We start from the raw sequence: 14,046 nt of genomic DNA on the forward strand, positions 1-14,046 counted from the left end.
TTGACGTGATTTCGTAAATAGCTTTGGTCACCCTGAAAATGCAGTTTCTGGCAAGTTTACTGTTTGACTGAAAAAATTCACCAAACATGAGCCCAGCACACTGGTGGGAGGAAAAAGGACAGATCTTGAAACTATATCCGTAAAAGGCAAATCTGCAGAATGCATTGTCGCATTATAAAACCCAAGGGACAGAAGAATAAAAACACAATTGCAAACAAACTATGAAGACTCTCATGAATACATCCGCTAAGCTATAATTAGTATAAAATGAGAATACTTTAAACAAGAATATCTTCTGAGCAAAGCTTGCAAACAAAGCATTTTAAATGCATTATTATTTCATAAGTGGTTAATGTTTACTATGAACCATTGCAAGTAGCAAAGCACCTGCTGCTAGGCAAACCAAACCCTTGAAAACTCGGAATTAATTTTCTGATCCAGCCAAGCCCAGCTTCGCTTGCATATATAAGGGGTAATGTCAAGGTGTCACATCAGAGGAGTCCTTTCTCCTTCACTTTTTGCTGCTGTCACACACTGCAGCTCCCTTATTCCCACTTCAAATACGCCACTATGAACAGACAGACGTTTTTTGCAAGCTCCACCGTTGGACGAAAGGGCTTCAGTTCCGCTTCTGACGTCTGTGGCCTAAACGGACATCGAACCTGCACGGCCTCCGTTGGTCCGCCGGTCGAAAGATGTGGAGTTAGTGGCTACAGCAGCAGGAGTGTCTGCCACCTGGGTGGAAGCATAAGAATTGTCGATGCTGGGGGCAGCCCTAGTGGTGCTGGATGCTACGGGGGTTATGGCTATGGTAGCTCAGGTTGGGGCAGTGCAGGTTATGGCAACTCTGGAGGTTTTAGCGGCAGGGTAGGTCTTTGCGGACCCAGAGGCTATGGAACTTTCGGAGGTTATGCCGATTGCAGCAAGGAGGGTATCCGAGGGGTCAGCGTCGATGAGTCCCTCCTGAAGCCCCTCTGCGTAGGAGTTGACCCACAAGAACATCAGGCACGAGAACACGAGAGGGAGCAGATGAAGACCCTGAACAACCAATTTGCCTGCTTCATTGACAAGGTGAGAGAATAGATGTTTTCTATATTTCTTTCAATAAAACAAAGAGGTTGGCCCATGGTGCAGATTTCTAATCTGGATCTACATCCAGATCCAAATTTCCCCACGTTCAGACTGTGACCTTCAGAACAAGAGCAACAGATTGTCCTTGGGTTGGGGCCCAGTCAAATCCCTACTGAAATCAGTGGAAAGACACCCAAATTCACTTAACTGGAGTTGGATCATGCCCCGAGACAGAGCCACTGCGGTACTTAACTCTTTGGAAAGTCTCCGTCACTTGAAGGCTTTAAACCAAGGCTAGATGACTTTCTAAAAGATCTACTCTGTCTCAATCAGAAGTTAAGAAGGGGGGTTCCAAAGAGGATGGAGCTCGGCTGTTCTCAGTGGTGGCAGATGACAGAACAAGAAGCAGTGGTCTCAAGTTGCAGTGGGGGAGCTCTAGGTTGGATATTAGGAAACACTATTTCACTAGGAGGGTGGTGAAGCACTGGAATGGGTTCCCTAGGGAGGTGGTGCAATCTCCATCCTTAGAGGTTTTTAAGGTCAGGCTTGACAAAGCCCTGGCTGGGATGATTTAGTTGGGGATTGGTCCTGCTTTGAGCAAGGGGTTGGACTAGATGACCTCCAGAGGTCTCTTCCAACCCTGATCCTCTATGGTTCTATGATGCAGGAACTGTTGGGTAAAATTCTATGGCCTGGGTTGTGTCAGGTCAGACTAGATGACCGCAGTGGTTCCTCTTGCCTCAACAGCTACAAAGCTATTAAAGAAACAATATGAAAAACCAAACATGCCTGGGTGATGGTTATCTGCAGTCACCCTTCAAGTCCGTTGTTTCCACATTCTCCAATGAGGTCTGCATTAAAGTTCTGCTGCCATTGAGAATGGTTTGTGCTAAGTGGAATGGAAACAATGGCACTATTGTTCTCATCCGAGGATGGGAAACAAAGCGTTTTTTTGGAGTCATTATTTAGTTCATTGAAAGGAATGCAACATCTGGCCTTGATTCCATTCACACTTATAAATTTAAGAATAATTGTAGTGAAGTCAATGGAATGACATGGTTATGAAAAGACTGTCACCTCCTTAATTTGCAATTTGCTGGGCACTATCCGGGCAGTCACCGTTCAATGACACCGAATTAGTTTTTGATCCTCTTTAGTTTACATTCAACATTACTCTCCTTCCAAGTACCTGGACGAGGAGACAGATAGAGCTTTAGACTTAAATTTATTTTCTTGGCCTTTTGATGTTTATATATGACACACAAAATGATATTAATATCATTCCTGTGCATTTCAAAACCATGGGGATACATGTAATATGAAGATGAATGGAATACAGTATTTGTTAGCTTAAAATGTATTCAACTTTGATACATATTTATGATTACTCAGAGGAGGAAGGGAGTTACTATTAAGTATCATTTTCCAAAGATCTGCTTCCTTTGGCCCTCTAGTTGCCAAATATTCTGTTCGTGCCTCTGGAATTCCAATAATAGTTCCTGAATCAAAGAGGACAGTTTAACTGAAGGTCCCAATTTCTTTCTTTTTTCATTTCTTCAGTGGCAGCTTTTGGAGATTTAAAAAATTGCTGAATTTTTTGATTTACAGGTTCGACACCTGGAGCAGCAGAACAAGGTGCTGGAGACCAAATGGAACCTCTTGCAGCAGTCTGTCCCTCCAGCCCCCCGGAAAAATCTCGAGCAGTGCTTTGAGAATTATATCTGCAGCCTGAGGAAGCAGCTTGAGGGTTTGTTAAGTGACAAGGAACAACTGGCCTGTGAAGAGTCTGCATCAAGGAAGCTTGTGGATGAATTCAAATGCAAGTAAGAGATTATCCATCATTTGTTTTCTTCTCACTTTGCTCTGTTTCTTGTGATCTCCTTTAGCTACTGTGGGAAATGAAAAAAAAATGTGGCCTGATTCACCACTGAATTATTCCAGTCTTTAGCTGGTATAACTGTTGTGATAGGAATAGAGCCTGAGACCTAAGCCCTTGTATTAGAGGCCTGTTATGAGGCCTGAGGCCTGAACTAAAGTAGTGGCCAAAACTTTGCCAATATGAAGCAAAGTCAGGCTGTGAGCAAGAGGCAGGCCCTACTCACAGAATTTGGCAAGCACAGGGCTGATATTGCAAAAATATATATCCCAGAAGGGTGGTACCAGAACACCTCGATTCCAGCACATTCCCCACAGATAACAGGAACACACTGACCCATCCTAAAGACAAGGTCAGGATAACAGCAAAATGGATAAAAATGTTTTCATCAAATCAACATGTACAAGGCAGTGAGTGGCACCCAAATACATCAGCGGGTGGCACCCTGATACGTCATTTGTAATTTGTTTGTATCCGTGTATTAAAAATATATCTCCAATATACGGTCTTTGGCCAGCCTACGGAGCAGTGGAAAGTCCCACCAGTGACTGAACTGCATCCATTGTCACAAGCATACATGTCTTAGTATCTTCGGCACGTCTGCCAGGTGCCGTTACTGTGCTTTGTTGATGATAAAACCTGGCCGGGCACCTTTGCTACTAAACCAAGTCTTGTGGTCTTATTGAGCAGTTTGATCTGAAGCCTGCTGTTTGGGATATCTGGCCAGAGCCAGTGCAGCATGCAGAGAGAACACACACACGCCACCAAATATCTAACAACAATGATATCGATTGAAATGGCATTTGCAATTCATAGAATATCAGGGTTGGAAGGGACCTCAGGAGGTCATCTAGTTCAACCCCCAATTGGCGATTGGTGAAATAGGCCCAACGTTGATTTCAAGTTGAAAGAGAAAAATATTGCCCATGTGTGTTATGGCAGTTGACAAAACTGACCCACCGCTGTCTCTTCTCTTTTCCCACAGGTATGAAGAGGAAATCAGTAGGCGCACAGCGGCAGAGACTGAGTTTGTGGTGCTCAAGAAGGTGAGAAATTCAGGTGGCTAAAAGAGAAAGTGTGGATCTGTAAATATAGCTATAACCATTTTGCATGGATGCATGGAAGAGTAAAGGCCCACTAATGACTGATATTTCAATAATCTAAAGAGGGGCATCTTAATTTTTCTTCCTTGCTAGATCTATTGTAGGTTGATCTCAGAAAACGAGACAAAAACACTGAATATTTAGAGTTCATATTTAAACTTTCAGTAGTCAATACTGGGTTTTCCACCAAGTTCTAAGTAACGAAGAGGACTTTTCCTCCTCACTGACTTTGAGGTGGGTTGCTTTTCCTCTTGGAGGCACGGGAGCCCCTTAAGGAAGCCTGGCAAATCGAGACATTCTGTTCCACAAGCCTGATGGAAACAGACAACAGGCTTTGCCTCTGATACTGTTTCCCCAGTGTTTTGGAATACCTGTGGCCTTTTTTCCTCAGGAGGCAGACTGCGCCTTGCTGCACAAGGAAGAGCTAGAGGTGAACATGATCTTGTTGAAGCAGAAGCTGGAATTTCTGAGATGTGTGTTTGATGAGGTAAGGATTCTTCTCATTCCACCTGCATGGAAATTCAGTACCATGCTTCTCCTTGAAATCACCGTCATGTTGCATAGAGTCCAAATTACTATAGGCAGCAAGGACTCCAAAGCTAGAAACTCCACCTAGTTGATTGCCTCTAAGAAACATTTACTAATCCACTCCTAAACATGGAATTATGAAGCCTATATAACGTTACACCATAATGCATGAATCTTCACCCTGGATCTATCTGGTGACAAACCAGTATGCATGGGAACAATGAGACCTGTCTTTTCCTCCCCAAATCCAGCAGAAATTGGACACGTCCTACCTACCTGGTTGGCCTGCCCCTACTCCTAAGAGGAAAGGCTTCTGTATTTCTCACAGGCAAAGCCCTTTACATTGGTCTTTAGTTGCAGGATCAGAACTAGCCCAGTGAAGAGAGACCCTTTGTCCTTGAGTGAACATCTTGGAAGTATGGATAAGGGAGGGGGCTTTAAATGATACCCAAGACTTTATGCAATTGCAGGAGAGAGCTCAGATGGATGGCCGGTTCTGCGACACCGCAGTTGTTGTGAAAATGGACAACAGCAGAGACTTGGACACGGACTGCATAATCAAGAACGTTGAAGGCTGGTACAAAGAGATTGCTCAGAAGAGCAAAGAAGAAGTTGATGTTTTGTACCAAACCAGGGTGAGTAGCAAATGACACAGGTACGATACAGGCTATTGTATGATGCAAGTTCAATTAACAATCAGTTTGTTTCTGGATACCAGTTCGAGGAGCTTCAGGACAAAAGGGGCAGATTCTGTGAGGATCTAGAGAGAAACAAGCATGAGATTGCAGAGCTAACCCGCCTGATCCAGAAGCTGCAGGGTGAGACTGACCATATAAAGAAACAGGTAGGAGTGATTTTGATGTTTTGATTTTCCGATGAATATGCCAGGTGTATTAGTATGGATGCTATCTTTGAATACTGTATGGCTAGGAATTATGCTCTGGTTCTGAATGATGCCATTGTGTCTGTGGCATGAACCAAGACTGATCTGAGATGGTTGCTAGGTTGGAATGAATGAGGCCAATTGTTTAAAAAAAACCCACCACCACAATTCGAAGTATTATAGAAGATAGGATTGCCAACCCTTCAGGATTGTCCTGGAGAATCCAGGAATTAAAGATTAATTTTCAATTAAAGATGATGTCGTGTGATGAAACCTCTAGGAATAAATCCAACCAAAACTGGCAACCCTCATAGAAGATGGACTGAAGCATCCAGCCCTTAAGACATAATTTCACTTCTTCAACTTATTGAGTAGACTTTCTGTCTAGCCAAATTCAAGGATTTTGAGAATCGTCATCACCTTTCGCTTGTCAAGGAAAGTAGTAGTGATGGGAAAAAGAGAAATTACGTGTAATAAAAGGGAAAGTGATTTTGGGCTTTATTTTCAATCACATTCAGGCTCCTTTCACCACTCTGCCAGTGGCCATATAGTGCGTATAAATTACATTTACTTTCTTTTGAAGGCTCCTTTACACGGCCAGAGCTGGGGCCTGAGTGCAAATGAGAATCGGGTTCTGTCCCTTCTTATTCAACCAGATTAATTCTTCTTACCGCCCTTTGAAAATTTGGGAGGATAACTCTAAGGATGAGCATTAGTGAGAGCAGTAGTGGCATAACAAGCAAGCCTTTTCTTTCTCAAGTCTGGTCTCCTCAGAGACGACGCTTTCTTCCTTGTCTTCGGTTTCCGTTTTGGTTCCATCCTCTGCCACAATTTAGCACCCGCTAGATGCAGCGAGAGGAATTGCAAGGCAGCCCCAGTCATTCTCTTGGAAAAAAAAAAAGAGACGTTCAGCCAATCAGAGCCCAGCAGGCTCAGGTAAAAGTTGCTACAGGGTCTGAGCAGGTCAGTTCCAGGCTGGGACTAGATGAGTGAAAACAGGGGCTGCTCTCTGGCCAAGGGAGCGGGGGAATTAGCCAGAGGTTATCTCTGGCTGAACTTACGTAGTTGGGATTGCAGAGGCGAAGAACCTGAGGACATTGGCGCTGAGGTAGGGCTGGAGATAAAAGTGCTGATAGAAAGAGGCTCAGGGAAAGTGAAGGATTGAGGTAAGCCATACATGGCTGCTGTGTATAGGGTCCTTGGGTGGGACTCCAGAGTAGTGGGCAGGCCCAGGTTCCCCTATTGGCCATAAGCAAAGTGGTATCAACCCCACAAAGGAGACAGGACTGAATTGGGAGCCCAAAAAAGGGCTGTATTTAAAGGGACACAGAGCCAGGACTGAAGGCGCTACTAAGGGCAAATAGATTGTGTAATACCCACCCCGGAAGGAGTTCATTTGGACTCGGTGACTCAGCCAGAGGGCCAAGCTGCTGAAGTCCCACCAAGGTTGGCTGGCAGCCTGAAGGGGTTGCCAGGGGTGAGAAAAGGTCTGTGGTACCATACCCAGCCACTAAGAGGTGCTCAAGAGGTGAGTGTCCCCATTACGAGACCTATGGGAATACCATAGAATAGCGGATACACCAGCAAACCCAGCATCTAGCCTTTGATAGCGGCCAATACTTCATGCCTTTGAGGGAGATGCCAAAATTATGCCATACTACTAAGCAATGTCATCTGTCTTATAACAGGTAGACCTTATTATGGACACTTGGAGTATCTTGAAAGAAGGCCATGAAACGAGGTATACAGCTTCCAAGATGTTAGGCTTTCCTCAGCTATGTGTCCGTTCTTCTGAATTGGAACTGAAACATGGGAAGTGAATCCAGAGGCTGATGGCTCAGAGCTCTGGTAAAGACACGTCAGTAATGTCTTCCGTTTTCTCCCTTGGCAGATTGCCTGTCTGCAAACAGCCATTTGTGATGCTGAGCAGCGCGGTGATTGTGCTCTTAAAGATGCTCGAGGTAAACACATGGAACTGCAGAACGCTCTCCAGAAGGCCAAGGATGAGCTGGCATGCATGCTGCGTGATTACCAGAAGCTCCTGAATGTCAAGATGGCCCTGGATATCGAGATCACTACATACAAGAAACTGCTGGAAGGAGAAGAAAGCAGGTGGGTGCAAAAAACCATAAAGCTCGACTGTGGAACAATCTCTAAGTGGCTTTTCAGTGATGAAGATGCGGATTGCCTAGGAAATCCAAACAGCTACCAGAGCTCCACCGCACAAGACAATGTATTTACAAGAGAGAGCCTCCTGTCCTGGACATGATGCAATGCAGGGGATGAGAGAAACACATAAGGATGGAGTGGGTTGGTCGGTAGGCTGAAGTGAGAAAAAAATGAACGTCAAGTTCCTAGAAGTAGAGCTAGTTGATGGGATGAAGTACTCATCTTTCTTTTCTTTCCCCAACAGGATATGTTTGGGGATGCCTGTGAGTGTATGTAAGTAATCCGAGCATCCACAATTGGGCTATTCCTAGTTTTGGGTTTTTTCTATGAGAATGCCAGCTTTCTGCTCAACTTACTGCCCCTGTGTTTTCTTGCAGCTGTGGTCACCAACTCCTCCAACATAGCTGGAGACTGTGGTACAGCGGTTGGAGTTGGAAGTGGATGTGGTTACGGCTCTTTAAGTAGAGGCTACAGCTCTGGGCGTGGAAGATGCGGCTCCCTCGGTGGGGGTTTTAGCTCCAAAAGTTTAGGAGTCTGCCCCAGAAGTGAAGTCAGCGTTGCAGGTAGCCAAAACATCCCTGAAGGTGCAGACTGTTGTCCACCTGGAGGGTTCAGCTCCAGAAGTGGCAGTTGCATATCCAGAGGTGTGGTGAGCTCTGGGTGTAGCCACTACCTCCCGGGACGTGTGCATTGGTGTCCACCTGGAGGAGTCGTCTCTGGAGGTGGGGGTTACAGTTCTAAAGTCATAACCAGCTCTGTAGGCACAGGACAAGTCTCTGGAGGTGTAGCCTGCTGCCCAGATGGAGGAGGGTACATCACCAATAGTGGATATCCTGGAAATGGAGTTTGCACCATTGAAACCGGAGGATTTATCATCCAGTATTTAGGCAGCTCTCCAGCTGGAGGACCCAGCACTGGAGCTGTAGATAACTCTGGAGCTGGGCCATGCAACACTGGAATTCCAGGAAGTTGTGAAGTGGTGAGAGAAACCGGCGTAGCTCCATAGGGGGATGTAACTCTGGATCTGTAGGCAGCACAGCCAGGAATACCACAGTGCAAAACTTAAGCACAAAGTCACCCTTTCCAAAATGATATGATATGAATTCTCAGTCAGCTGACAGCAACACAAATTCCAAAATCCCTGACCGACTATAAGCATTCATTAGGATAAGAGAGGTGTCTCAGGGAAGTTCTATTTTCAGTAGTCTCCTCATTCTGAATGTCTGTTCCTTAGAAGCCTTGTTAACAGGTGTTCACAGCAGTATTACTTCCTTCAGCTCATAATGTCTTTGTATTTCAGTGAGTCGCTGCCTTTAGGCATTTTCTATGCTGCTAAACCACCCTCCCATGGGCCTATTAATTGCGTTGCCCTCTCTCTGGGTTTTCTTGCAACTGGCAGCTTTATGAATCATGCAATTTGTACATGGAAACATACTCTTCCTACAGCACCTTCCAAAGTGATTCAGAAAGGAGAACTGTGATTTGACGTTCCCAGAGGGTACTGAGAAGAGAATTTTTCTCTCTCTGTAAAATGGGGAACTTAGTTTCTAGAGCCGTTAATGATGTGTTCTACAAAAAGGAAATGTCAAATTTTAATCAAAGTAATCTCAATGTCCAAAGCACACTTTTGTTTGCAGTTAGACAACAGGTGTTTAATTTAGCTTGCTTGTCACTAAAGACATGTAATCCTTATTTGATTGTGCACGGGACTGTGCTTTCCCTGGCCTGATTTTCAGAAGCCTTCTGCACTCGAACTGGGTTGAAAAATTGATTTTTCAGTTTGGTTGCTGAAGTGAATAATCAGAAACCAATTATTTCATTTTGAACTGAGACCAAATTTGTTTTGGTTTGGTTTTTCTCACCGAACTGAAAAACCTGAAAGCATTTTGTTCAGGTCAAAACTAAATGTTTGGAACGTCCAGTCGAAATTATGTGTTCTAGGCAAAACGTTGAATCGAACTGACATTCTCTAAACGGAATGTGGAATTGAAATGACGCTTTCCAATCGGTTCGTTTCAATTTTTTCTAACTGAATTATTGCACTCTTTCGGAAATTTTAACTTGAACGTTTTTTTTTCCAGCTGAGACTATTTGCCAAATTCAACCCAAATTCATGTATAGTTTTGCTGTCCTGAAAAATGCATTTTTCTTCCAATTTTCTCTTTGACAGTTTTTCTCCCCAAGGTCTACCCAGCACCTTCAAATGAAGTCTCTGGGAGCTCTTGATGCCTAGTATCTCTGAGTATGATGCCTGGTTGTATTTGTATAAAGTTTTAGCGGTGCTACCTTAGCTGTTGCTGATTGTCAAAAGTTTTCCATTTCCCATTGTGCCTTCAATAAACTACACAGACAATCCGTGTTTTGTCACTTAGATTTTAATCAGCAACATTTCAATTACAAGGTAGACCAGTAATTACAAGGTAGACCAGTAATATCTCATTCTCATATTGTGTATCAATGAATGGGCATTTTACGTGGGATATCTTCTCAGTAGACTTCATAATGAAGGAACAGGCTGGGGTTCCAATCTGCTTTAGATAATATGGTGTGTAAAGGAAGTCTTAAACTCAAACAGAATCTAAGATCTTCTATTGTATTTAGGTTCTTATACTGCTCCCACCTCCAAGGTGTATCAGTTCCCGAGACACATTTTACCAGAGTTAAATACTTATTGCTAATAGAAGTTGTCTGACAATAAATTAGCATATGCTTATTTTGGCTATATCCCCATAATTTCAGAATTTCTAATAAATGGCATTCAGAATTTCAACACGGGTCAAAGGGAGAAATACAGAGATTAGGAGAAAATTAATTGCATGTCTCGATGGGTTAAAAACAACAACCTCAAAACAAAAAACCACCCCCCAAAACACAGTAAATTGCAAATTCAACCACAAAAACATGATGTGACTTCAGATTTGGTCCAATACATCCATCAAGGACACAACGATTAAGAGTAAAGAGACAGAAATGGAAGAAAGGACATTTGGAAGGGCACAATATGAAACAGATTGACTACCCTCTGAAATTCATTTGGCATATGGTTTGAGCCTTAAATATGGATGAGATTTGATTTTGCTCCTTTGAATTTTCTGGTAAGGATCCACAGTAAGAGTGTGTTCAAGGAAAGCACGTGAAGAATGAAGTTCTGATCCAAGAATGGACTCTCAGTACTTCCTGGTCATTCATATTCTATAAACAGTCCATATCTGAGAACACATGAATACAGTAATAAAACTGGATGAGCGTGCGCAAGGCTGGTTAACCAATAGATCACTTCCAGAAGAATGGAATGTTGATATTGACATTAATGGACTCTCTTTTCTTTAATTTAAACCCACTTAAAAGTCAAATCACTTTTGGAAACCCCAAAAATAGTTTGAGGTTCACAAACCTTCAAATTCCACGAAGTTGGCCAATACCTAGTCCCATGCACAACCTATGTACTATGTATTAAAAAGCCACATGGTCACTCAGTACACCTGTACCAAAGAACTGGAACAAAAACAAATTGTCAACGTTGTCATTGTCTTGGCTGAATGGGCTGAAGCTCCCTGTGAATTCATGCTCTTTACCAGATTATAGCTGTAGATTGTATAAACCAAAACTTGGTTTAAAAGGGAATAAAGTTGGGAAAGTGTGAGGAAACACCCTCCCCCGCCAACCCATGGGATGGTATGACAGGATTGCCTGTGGTAGCAGGTCTTGGACTTGATGGCCCAGAAGGTTTCTTCCAGTCCTATATTCCTATGTCCCTAACTCAAACCATAAAAAGCAAGGAAATAAATTATAGGAGCCCATACATCAAGACCCATACTATATGTTGCCCATGACAGTGACAAGATTCTGTATCATCACAAAAAACCTCCTTCTGTCTCCAGATGAGGAAGTACATGACACAGAGTGCATTATAATGCAAAACCTTAGGCCTGGTCTACACTATGGAGTTAGGGCCACGTAAGGCACCTTACGTTGACCTAACTCTGTAAACATCTACACTACAATAAGAAAAGGAGGACTTGTGGCACCTTAGAGACTAACAAATTTATTTGAGCATCAGCATTCGTGAGCTACAGCTCACTTCATCGGATGCATTCAGTGGAAAATACACCACAGTGTTACTCCCGCCAATGTAAGTCGCCCACTAGACTGACTTAACTCCACCTCTATGACTGGCATGACGTTCTTACGTCAACAGTGTCAGGGTAGACGCTGCATTTCTTACAGCAGAATGTTCTGGCTGTTAGACTTTGGCAGCTGACAGCTGGAGCCTGGCCAGAGTCAGGTGGCGGGGCTCCAGGTAACACCTGGCAAGGCTCTGGCTGTCAGCTACAGGCAGCAGGGCTCCGACTGTCAGTGCCCCACGATGCCTGTCCTGACAGTTAATTTGGTGTGTCTTGGTGTGGACACACACTGCCGACAGAAGGAGCTAACGGAGACATGCAAAACTGATTTAATTACTGCAGTGGCTGTACGTCGACGTAACTTAATTTTCTCTTGTAGGCTGGCCCCTAATTGCAGCCTCAATGTTAGTGTCTATTCAGTTAAGTGTGTGCTGTGGTACATGTTTAATACTATCAAACTCTAATATCGTGCTTTTTTTTTTACTAGTGGAGCTCAAAGCCCTCCCTGATATTTAATGTGTTTCTCTTTACAACCCCCCGTGAGGTAGGCGAGTGCTATTCTCTCCATTGTACAGATTGGGAAACTGAGGCACAGAGCTCAAGCAGGAAGTCGGTGGCAGAGTAGGGATTTGAGCCTTGGTCTCCGAAGTCTTATGCTACTTCCCTAACCACAGAGCTATCCTTTACATGGGAAGTAATCCCTGTCTTAAGTGAATAAATGAATATGACCTAAATACAAAGTCACTACTGTATATTCTTAAATATATGTTGAGTGGTTAGAACGCTACCTGAGCAGTCAGGAGATCAAGGTTAAATTCCCTACTCTTCCACAGACTTCTTGTATAACCTTGGGCAACTCAGTTAAGCACCGAAATACCTTTTAAATTCCCCCTTTAGTGCCTCTGTCCCTCAACACCCCATCTGTAAAAAGGGAACAATAGCACTTCCCCATCTCACAGATGTGTTGTGAGCATAAACACATTAAAGATTATGAGGTGCTGAGATACTATAGTAATCAGGGCCATGTCAGTATCTTAGATAGAGAGATAAATTAGCCCATATTACTCTCCAAAGGCAACTGAAATGCAGTTTGCGATTGCCACGTATCCCCTCCGGGCCAGTCATGACACTGCAAGTGTGCAGGGCATCAGTTTCCTTTCTCATTAGTCTGTCCCACTTCCCAGACATGGAAAGATAGACACCACATCTCGAGTCCTGCTGGATGGTTTTCCTCAGGCAGCCATTTTATTGCCCAATGGCAAAACAAAGCAACCTTGAATAGGCCTTTACCACCTCAAAGTTCCCCCTTCACTCAGGGCTTGTGCTATAAGTGATCTGCTAAGACCCGCTTTCTTCCCATATCTTTTGGATGAGGCCTATCAAAATGTTTACTGTGTTCTTCAAGTGTGGCTTAAGACCATCACTGGAGCTGGTGCCTTTCCACTCTTCAACTGATTGCCTGCCCTGTCTACTTCTACTCTAGTGATAGTTCCTAGATCAATGCTCAGATCTTCTCCTTCCTCTGTGCCTAGGGGGCAGTTAGCCACTGGCTTGCCATTCAGTAGTTGACTAAAGTCCTGCCTCCCGTATATTAAATTGTTCTGATTGGGATACTGCACCCCATATTCTTCATAGAAATATTGTTATGATATGACATAGCTAAGATATGTTTTAGGCAAGATGGGTCATGTGAGGTATCATTGGAAAGGTTGCAATGTACTGAATGTAATGATCCAATCTGTATGCATGTATCATTTTTGTATCTGAAGTTAGAAATATTGACTACGCAGCAATTACAGCTGTGTGCATACTTGGGTAATGCCCACCAGACAGTATGCAAATCAGCCTGGATGGCCCATTAGGCAAGACAATGGGTCTTTGAAGATGCTGATCTCCTATCTTCCTGGAGTTCCTTCCTGTGGATGTTACAAATAAACCTGTAACATGGTTGTTACATGTCTCATGGTTGCTTTAACACTGCAAGGCCATGTGGTGATGTCTCCTGGTACGAAATACCACATTGGACACCGCTGGTACTTTTCCACTGAAGAAGGGTGGAGCTCAAACAGGGACACACAAGATTCCCACCCTATGTAAATCCTATTTAAAGCTGGAGAGTAAATTAATCCAGGTTGCTGGTTCTTCATTGAATTCCCACCCAGGATGACTGCTGTAAACACCTAAGACTAATCTGGGAAGAAAGGATTCAGACCCAGGCTGAGATGGGGCTCAAGCCCATGAAGAGAAACACCTGGAACTCTAAGCTACAGAAACTCTGCCTAAAACAACATT

General features: G+C 43.7%; 1 protein-coding gene across 1 annotated transcript; it reads left to right on the forward strand.

The window, feature by feature from the left end:
• The first annotated feature begins 570 nt into the window (after positions 1-570).
• On the forward strand, positions 571-7,911 carry LOC125629329 (keratin, type II cytoskeletal 5-like). The gene is made up of 8 exons (XM_048834732.2): positions 571-1,071; positions 2,680-2,894; positions 3,933-3,993; positions 4,442-4,537; positions 5,049-5,213; positions 5,297-5,422; positions 7,353-7,573; positions 7,875-7,911. The coding sequence occupies exons 1-8, from the start codon at positions 571-573 to the stop codon at positions 7,909-7,911; spliced, it is 1,422 nt and encodes a 473-aa protein (XP_048690689.2).
• Positions 7,912-14,046: the final 6,135 nt, after the last annotated feature.

This window comes from Caretta caretta, chromosome 20 (assembly GCF_965140235.1).
Source record: "Caretta caretta isolate rCarCar2 chromosome 20, rCarCar1.hap1, whole genome shotgun sequence".
In the NCBI taxonomy this organism is placed as follows: Eukaryota; Metazoa; Chordata; order Testudines; family Cheloniidae; genus Caretta; species Caretta caretta.